Genomic DNA, 9,152 nt, shown 5'->3' on the forward strand with positions numbered 1-9,152 from the left:
TACCAACATTACGATTATGCCAGAAAACCATGACTTAACTCTAGTCTGACTGACTGGTTATTTAAATTGAGATTTAAATCCACCCTGATACTAACACTATCCCACAGTAAAGCCATAGTGGGTTCAATTTTCAGATGTTACGCAGTGGTATCATTTATGAATTTAATTATATCCATGACAGTTTTAAACTTCAATACTGATGTGAAGATAAACATGACTGGTAAAGTACTTTTTAAATAAATTGCAGAAGAATTATACAGAACATTACAGTTTGACTAGTGCACCATGTAATAATACTAGCCTTCAGCAGTAATTTACTAAAACTCGGGTCTTTCTCAAACAAGATGAGTGGAGGTAAAGTTAACAAAAATGTTGCTTTTAAGATTCTACAAGGTGCCTCAGGGGACATTAAAATACCATCAAAGAACTACAGCTTCTGCAGTTACATCACTTTATTGAATACAGTCTGAAATCAGACAGCTACAATCATGAACACACAATCTTTAAAACAGGCAAACTCAATTCCATTTCAAGGAAATAGAAAAAAAATTCTACACTGTAGAAACTAGTCATAATTGCCCCTATCCATGTTCAGGCATGGAATGGAAACAGCAACTGCAAGACTGCAGTCTAGGAATTTATAAAGCCTCATTTAAGGGAGGCATATTATAGGCAATAATTGGACCTATAACAAAAAGGAGGCTTTTGGTACATAGCCTAAAAAAATTGATATATCATCCTATTGTACAAGGGACCCACTAGGCCTTCATAAAAGATACTGAAGTGCTTCTTTATCCAGGCCTGAAATTCTTTTGGAACAGAACTCTTTTTACCAGATTACTACATGTAGTACAGTACTATGCATAGAAAGGAGATGATCATGGCTCAATGCAAACAGAGCAGAGCTTGTTAATTCTCCAATTCAATGTAATTAGACACCTCACAGTCTAATCCTAAATGTATCGACTTAGAAGTCAGCCACATGTGATTGTCCAATGAGACAGCAACCTTAAACACACTTACTTCTGAGTAAATATGGATAGTAAGGACCATATGTTTCATAAGACATGGACATGCAGACAGGGTTGCTCAATGAAATTTTCAAAAAAGGAAAGGGCACTCTGGCGCAATAATATTGTGAAATAAAGCACAACCTCTAAGGTGGTATGATGTTTTGACGTAAAGAAAAATGAGCACGGTACCAGTTGGGTGAACAAATAAAAATAAAAATTGAGGAACATATTATAAAGAATACTACATTGACTTGCAATCCAGCAATCAACCCATTCCCTATAAACCAACAAAATTCCTATGCCACTATCTGTACTACCTGAAGGGTCATGTCCCAAGATCTGTGGTCTATTGTGGAACCATAGTTCCACAATACACAGCTGCTACTCATTTCCTGCATAAGATCCAAACTGCTCTCACCTTAGCTTTTCTGTTGCACTGATATTGTACTTCCCCAGTGCTCAAACAAAACACATTTTCTAGTTGCTGGAAAAACAGGCATTCTGCCCCTGCTACACTAGTGGTTGCTTTTGTAACAAGTCTCATGGATATGTGTAAAAAATGCTTAAGACATTACTGACAATAACAAAGATCTACTGGTGCTGAGAACGTAAAAACTGTTTTGGGTTGTCAAGTCCCAACTAAATATGACTGGCAGAGTTGACTGAAGCACATGTTGTGCGGAGTGGAGGACAGGAGGGCCTATTTTAAGAGCAAAAGAGATGATAAACATCCCCCTCAGTTGCAGCTTACTTTCCTGTAGTATGTCTTCCCAGACACTTTCTCCATTCTCTCAGAGACCAATCACTCTGAAGAAGCATCAACATGACTGTGAAATTATGTCTGACTGTGGAACATTACATGCTGCCCCCCCCCCCCCTTCCACAGACTATCACAGTTATCATTTTGACAGCAACTTACATGACACATTTGTGCAGCTGAATGCTCAGGTCTTTGACCCAATTCATAAAATAGGATTCTTGTGGCAGAGTAGATGATATACTTATACCTGATATTGATAATCTTTCAAGTATTCCTTTAGTCTTGTTGGTAAAGGAAGTTCCTGGATTTCTTTTGTGTACTTGTTAATAACTATTCTACAGCAGTGCTGCAGAGAGGGAACTGAATGATAGAGGGGTTTATTCAAATAAAGATGAACTGTTCCATTACAAGGCATCTCAGTGGCAGTACTTCTGTCCTGGCACATCAGAACATAGTATTCAATCAGGTGGACCACACTATTAAACTGCCGGAGCCTGGATCGAACACAGATAATAGAATCCAGTCGGAATTTCCCATCTTGAAATTCTATGCGTAGATTTGTAGGTCCCGCTGATGTTTTTACTGAAATAGTAAGCAGATACTCCGAGTGCGAGCTGTCTCTGACCAAGAAAGTCCCTTCAGAAGTATCTTGTAATCTCTCTTTGGCTTCTGCAACATTCATGTTACCCCAGTACCATCCTGATTCAAGAGCAAAAAACAAAAATTATTCAAGGATCATAACAATTTTTAAAGTGTGAATTCTATCAGAAAAAGTAGCATGAATTGCCCAAAAGTTGGCTGCATTGAAGAATTTTGGCCTTAGCCATTGTGAGACCCCAAAATGGAGCTCAACACCCTGATGAGTCTGATTTTGAAAAAAGATAACACAGAAACAAAATCTGATGGGCAGAATATATAAGATTCTACTGAAAATGGAAACAGAAATGGAGCAAGTGAAAACATGCATGAAAACATGGATGCAAAACTTCAAGGAAGAGATAACTTTTCAACAGTGGGAATCATTATGGACTAAAAACATTAAATTCACTGCAAGTCAGATACTGAAGGAGAACTGATATAAAATGTTTTTAGATGGTATATGACACCTGAAATGGTTAAGAAGATGACTAAACAACATGACGGTATTTGCTGGAGATGTAATGAAGAGGTTAGAACTTTTTTTTCCCATCTGTGGTGGACTTATAAAAAAACCAAGACATTCTGGATAGAAATACATAAGAGGATACAGATAATCAAATTTAAATTTCCTCTCACTGCAAAAACAATGCTGTTGGGTATACTACCAGAAAAGCTTCCTAAGAAATTGAATTAACTGTGTTGGCACTTAATAACTGCCGCAAGAATTATAATTGCAACAAACTGGAAATCTGATAAAGGCCTCACAATAGAATGCTGGGAGGATAAAATCAGATAATATGCTATCATGGCCAAGCTAATTAATCTTGTGAATCAATGTACAAAAGATGAATTTGAGGAGAAATGGAGTCCTTATTTTTCAAATCAACCTGACCATGTAAAAACAAAATATCTCAAAGTCTGGAATTTAACAATGTTTAAGATATACAATACAATGCAGCAACCTTTATTAGGCATATTAAAATAGGCTCCAGAGCGTTACAGACATTTCTGAAGTACAAATCAAAAGTACATTCAAAACACAGACAGATAAACTGTATCTAGCATTGGACGTTACTTAGAAAGTTCTGTCACTTGTAAAGTTCTGTCACTGTCACTTTGGCTATGTGCCTTTGTATTATTTAACAAAAGCTCCACAACAGAGTTGTCAGAGTCTCTTTCAGATTTGTCTAAGACCAGCCCAGGAGATAAAATTTCTAATACCCACATATCTTGGACAGTCAAGTATAATGTGAGCAAGAGTCTCCACTTGGTTTTTACAGTGTGAACAGACCCGATCCTGGAGAGGGATAGATAGGTAGTGACCCTTTGTAATGGCCGATAGAAAAGTACTGCATCTGGCCCTTGTAATAATCCACCTCTGTTGGGGTTCAGTTAATAGTTCAAGATATTTGGGTATGTGCCCCTGTTCTGGTACTATTCCGACAGAAAGGGGTGAGCATGATTTATTTGCTTGCCCCAACAAGATATGGTATTCCTGTTCTAGAAGTCTGCTTTTTAAGGTTTGCAGAATCTCTCTGGGTGACAGCATACAGAGATCTTCAATGTTTAAGATATAATTAATGGATTAGTAAAAATGCTTAGAAGTATATAAATGATAAATATTTTAAAATGTTATAAAGTCTCTCTAACAATTAGAAAATGTCATATTGGAATCCATTATGCAACATGTACTTAATATGAGGGGTAGATATTTCTTTTTTTTAATGTAATCATGTCTGTTTTGTATTATTTGCTCTTCTTTTTTTCTTTCTCTTGTTTATAAAGTGTTGAAAAATAATTTTAAAATTTTTTAAAAAACACCCCAATGAGTCATGGTTAACCATGAACAACTCACTGATTCAGGCTGTGTTGAGATTTGTATCTGTAAAACAGGAATAAAAATTATCTCCTTGAAGACAAAACCTAGTGATTTGTAAATTAAGACTGTAGTTGGGAGCAAGCCCCATTAAATTCTATGGAACTGAATGGTAAAAGTGCTATCATTTGTGTCCCATACTGAAATGTTTATTATTTTTAATAGTACCTGCAAAAAAACTACTTTAATTTCAAAGTATCCCTGAATATAGAAGTTATCTGTGGAAACTATGCCAGCAAAACAGTTTCAGCAAAGCTTTATAGAGAAATGCAAAAGTAATTACAATGGAGTAGTTGTTAGTTTACAGTAGCAAAACAAAACAGAAGATGAAGTGGTTCCTTAAAAACTAACAAGTTCCACGAGACAAAACTTTTTCAGATACTTAAAGGCAAAGAAAGTAATTACAGTCCAAGAAAATTATGCTGCTTTGTTTATCCTATAGAAAACAAAGTCACAGTAAATGGAGAAGGACTTTTACTTTTCTGCAATCACTTTAAATGTTTGAAATGACCATATTTTCTCTCACATCTGTAACAAATTCTACCATTTAACAAGACATTTTGCCTTTCTAGTTAAAAGTACAACTATTCCGTTCCTGAAGCGCAATACAATTACCATAATAAAACAATAAAATTCTAGCTAAATCTATTTCGGGGAAAATGTAGAATGAGATAAGCTACAAAGCATTGAACTAGTATCTTCACGAAGCAAGACAGCTCTTTGGAGTGCTAGCCTGAAAAAAATTAAACCATTTCCAAAGCACTGCTCTTCCTTCCTAGAAAGTCTTCAGCAATTCTGGACCTCTTGAGAAGCCTGTCCTACGTTTCCAGGAATTTAATGTCGCTTCATTCAAACCATCCGAATTTAGACTCAACACACAACTACCCCTCTCAATCGGAAGTTTCAAAGTCAGGCACTAGTTCCAAGTTGTCACTTCAACCAGTTAAGTTGCCCAGCGCAGAGCCGGACTCGTTCGCTTTCACCGACGCCTGCACAAAGCGCCACGTGGGCTCTTTCCGGTCCTTCTTTTCGGCTCACGGGTCTGGTACCCAAATCCTGAAGCTCTTCAGAGTGAAGAAGAAGGGCGGCCTGGAACAAAACCCGGGTCCCAGCCAAGGAGGGCTCCGCGGCGCGCAGGGGCCAAATCGCATTCAAACGGGGAGGGAAGCACTTTAGTTCCGCGGCACAATCCGCCTTCCCCTCTGCGCCCGTCCCAAGCTGACTCCGGGACACCTCTGCTTTCCTCTTCGGATCTGCGCACGGGGGTTCCTCCTCCCGCCACTCCGCTTCTGCCGGAGCGTTTGTCTCCGGGGCGGCCAGTTGTACGTACGCCGGTTAGCCTGGCAGGTGGCCCCCGGCAGCCAAACGCCGCTCCGGCCTCGAAGGCAGCAGCTCCTCCTGCGCGAGAAAGATGGGAAAGATGCGGCGTCTCCTCCCTCCCTGCCCTGGCTCGGGCTTACCTGAGCGCCTCAGCTCCCGCATGGCAGAACACAGACGATCCGGCTCGGCGGGCTCCGCCGCCGCCGCCCCGCCAGTCCGCTCGGCGCCCTCGGAGGATCCGGCCGAGCGCAGGGTCATGGGTGGGCAGAGGCCTCAGCACAGGCCCTGGCCGCCGTCCCAGCCCATCGGGATCCCGGCCGCGGCCGCCACCTGCAAGTCAAGAGCGGCACTGAGCCAGGGGCCACCCGGTGGAGCGGCTCACCGCGCATTCCCCCGCCAGCGGCGCCGGGCGGCCGGCCGCCGCTCCTGGCCCCAACGGGAGAGGTCGTCGTCTCTGGCCCCCACCCCGCCCAGCCGGCCAGCCCCTTCAAAGTACGAAGGAAGGATGTGCTGCCCGCTCGCCCGCCCGCCCGCCCGCCACCTGGATCCAGCTGCTGGAGCCCCAGCCCATTGGCTGCCTGCTGCGAGGGGCGACGCTTTCCAGGCGGGTGGGCTGCTGTCGAGGAAACCGGCGGTGGGCGGCCCCGGCGCACCGGCCCCGCCACGCTTACCTTCCCCTCCCCTGAGGGCTGGCTGCGGGGCTTGGTGCTGGTGGCCTCTGCGTGGTGCTCGCTTGGCAGGGCTGCCCCGGGCGGGGAAGGCGCTCGGCCGGCCAGCCTGCCAAGGGGAGGCTTTGTGACCCAGCAGCAGGCAAAGGGCGCCCGGCTCGCGCTCCGCTCTGGCAGTGGAAGGGAAGGCGAGCGCAGGTTGGCTACTCGGGGACTAGCGAGGGCAGGGACGGCTCCTGTGACGCGGTGGCGCCGAGCGAGCAAACACCGGCTGGCTTGAGGAGGGGACCGCCGACCAGCAGGCGCGGGGAGTGGGAGACACGCAGCGCCGCCTCGGGGCTTGGCTCAGCCCCGGAGGCTGCGTGCAAGAAGAAGCCCCGCAGCTGCTGCTTGTCGGCCTCAGACGGGCGACCCAACGGGCGGGAGGCTCCTGGCGCGCGGCCCACTATCAATGGCGGGGGCGGGGAAGGCGCCTCCTTCGCTCGCCTGGGAGGAAGGCAGAGGCCGCTTTCCAGGAACTTTCCAGGAACCGCGTCACGTGACGGGCCGGGGCGGCCGCGCCTCGGCTTTAAATGGGGCCTGGCTGTTTACAGCCGCTCCTGGGTCGTCCTCGTTTCCGCCCCGCCGCGCTGCTTTTCCCTTTTTGCACAAGAGGGCCGCTGCAGGGAGCTGCCTTGTGGTTGCAACAATAAACCGCCGTCGCCCTTCACAGCAGCTCGCCCAGCCCACTGGCCTCCTGCCTTTGCCAAAACGAGCTCACTCAGCCGCCGGGCAGCAGCAGCAGCCGCTCCGCCCGCCCCGCCAGGGCTTCTGGCTGACGGGGCCCGCTGTGAAGGCGCAATGCCGGGGCTGTTCTGTTTGCGCCAGCCAGGGAGTGCCGCCGCCCTGTGGGTTGGCAGGCGTTGCATTCTGCGGCTCGGGCTGACTGTGGTCGGGGAAGGGTTCCTTCAAACGGGACAATTATTTCTGTACTTAGTAGGAAATGACCTCCAGCCAATACGCAGGGTCGCCAGCCAGCCACACGTGTTCGTCATGCACACGCGTGCTTTGTTTGTTTGATATAAACCACCATCATCTTGCCGGTGCGTGTCCATCGTGGACATGGCAGGTGTAATATCATATCATCATATGTGCACAATGCACACACAAGATAATGACTGACGGTCAGGTTGTGTGAAGAGCTTTCTTTCCAGAAAAAAAGCGTGTCTGACATGGTGGCTCGTAGTTTTTTTGTACACGTGAAAGATTCCTGCCCATCATATAGTTTCCCCCTCTGTCCACCTGTTGAGATTTGCATGTAGTTGTATGGGTAGTCTGTTCAGAGTGAAACTCCCAAGGTTAACGTTGGTGAGGGAAGACTGGGGGGCATGTGGTAGCTAAAGCACTTTCCCAGTATACCCAATTATATTCAGAGGAAACTGATAACCTTTTGCAGTGGATAATCTTGTTTGCTTGGGTGGGAAATGAATTGTGTTGAACAAGTAGAACTTTATTTAAAGTAAAAGTTAGTGTTGACAGCGGGAAATTGAGGTTGCAATGGTAACAACATTTTTCCTGGGAATAAGCCCCAGTGACTTTACTTTAGATGGGTTTTGCTTAACTGAAATGCAGAAGAAGGAATTTATTTATTGACTGCTCTTTTCAACAGATCATAACTATCCATTCCGTCTTACTAGTGATTAAAAATCAAAGCTCTCTTCAACAGATCATAACTATCCATTCCGTCTTACTAGTGTGCTAATAGTAAAAGGTTAAAGAATGAGTAATACAACTTGCAACTGCGTACGGCTGTGACCTAATATACTTGGAAGTCTGTCTAGCAGTGCAATCCTAAACAACCATACTCTTGTAAGGCTGTTGATAGTAATGCTTAGGATTGCACTGTAAATGTGCAACTTACCTCTGAGTACATATACATAGGAGTCACATGGTTTTTAAGTTTTAGTGTTTTTAGGACTGCACTGTTGAGGGCTAGATTACAGATCAGAAATACTAATGAAAAACATGTCACTCCTCCTACTGTTAACAATTCTATGAATTATTCTTGAGTAACTTTCACTTCTTTGGTTGATGTTTCACTGTGATGACTTTGGGTAGAATATGTCAGTTCTTGGTTGAAAGAAGCAAAATGATTTGAAGGTTTTTTTTAAAAAAAACACAGTAGTGTTACCATAGTGCCCTGGCATAGGGGGGGGGTGCTTACTCACAGGTAACCCTGCTTGCGTGCTAGCCTAAAGGGTGATGTTGGTGTTACAGAGATGGGGAGCCCATTCTTTGGCAATAGCCAGGTCTTCCTGCAAGGAACTTCCAGGAAATGTTTTCCTGTTCTCATTCTCTCAGCTTGATTGCCATATCAGCACATTTTCAGCTCCACAGCCAAGGAAGAGTGTGTCCTCAACATGATACAGTAACCCTGCTGAATGGATACTCATTTCCAGCCACAAGAAGACTCCTGATGTCATTGCCTCCCCTGATTATCTTAACTCAGATTCTCCCTTCTGTAATTATCTTCTTCTGAGCACGTTACAATACACTCTATTGTTGTTTCTCAAACAATTAATCCAGATACATCCCAGAGGTTGTCCTGACATCCCCCAAAGGTAGTCCTTCACCTTATAAATATCCTACTCCCTGAAGGACCAGTTGACCAGTGCCACTGGCACTTTTCTGTCTTTGTTGCTGTGTCCAATGCTTTACCCCCTGGAACCAAACACTGACCATTTGGCTTTGAACCCTGGATCTTCTTCACATTGCAATCAGGTCGTATTACCCATGTATCCTATACCTCTTTCTATTCCAAATCTATTTTCCAACCTATCTATATCTTATTGATTCTCTGTGTGTGTTCATCGAATTGAATCAAATGCTGGTAAACC

General features: G+C 44.6%; 1 protein-coding gene across 1 annotated transcript; it reads right to left on the bottom strand.

The window, feature by feature from the left end:
- Positions 1-414: 414 nt before the first annotated feature.
- Positions 415-7,021, bottom strand: SOCS2 (suppressor of cytokine signaling 2). Its single transcript, XM_048500443.1, has 3 exons — positions 6,280-7,021; positions 5,749-5,938; positions 415-2,472 (listed from the first exon to the last, which is right to left on the bottom strand). The coding sequence occupies exons 2-3, from the start codon at positions 5,864-5,866 to the stop codon at positions 2,015-2,017; spliced, it is 576 nt and encodes a 191-aa protein (XP_048356400.1). The 5' UTR covers positions 5,867-5,938; positions 6,280-7,021; the 3' UTR covers positions 415-2,014.
- Positions 7,022-9,152: the final 2,131 nt, after the last annotated feature.

The sequence above is a fragment of the Sphaerodactylus townsendi genome, linkage group LG06 (genome assembly GCF_021028975.2).
Source record: "Sphaerodactylus townsendi isolate TG3544 linkage group LG06, MPM_Stown_v2.3, whole genome shotgun sequence".
In the NCBI taxonomy this organism is placed as follows: Eukaryota; Metazoa; Chordata; class Lepidosauria; order Squamata; family Sphaerodactylidae; genus Sphaerodactylus; species Sphaerodactylus townsendi.

Excerpts from the sequence above, each read along its gene's own strand:
- SOCS2 (XM_048500443.1), bottom strand. The coding sequence starts at position 5,866 with ATGACCCTGCGCTCGGCCGGATCCTCCGAGGGCGCCGAGCGGACTGGC. Across the intron at positions 2,473-5,748 it reads GCGGGAGCTGAGGCGCTCAG|GATGGTACTGGGGTAACATG; the intron begins GTAAGCCCGAGC and ends CTCTTGAATCAG.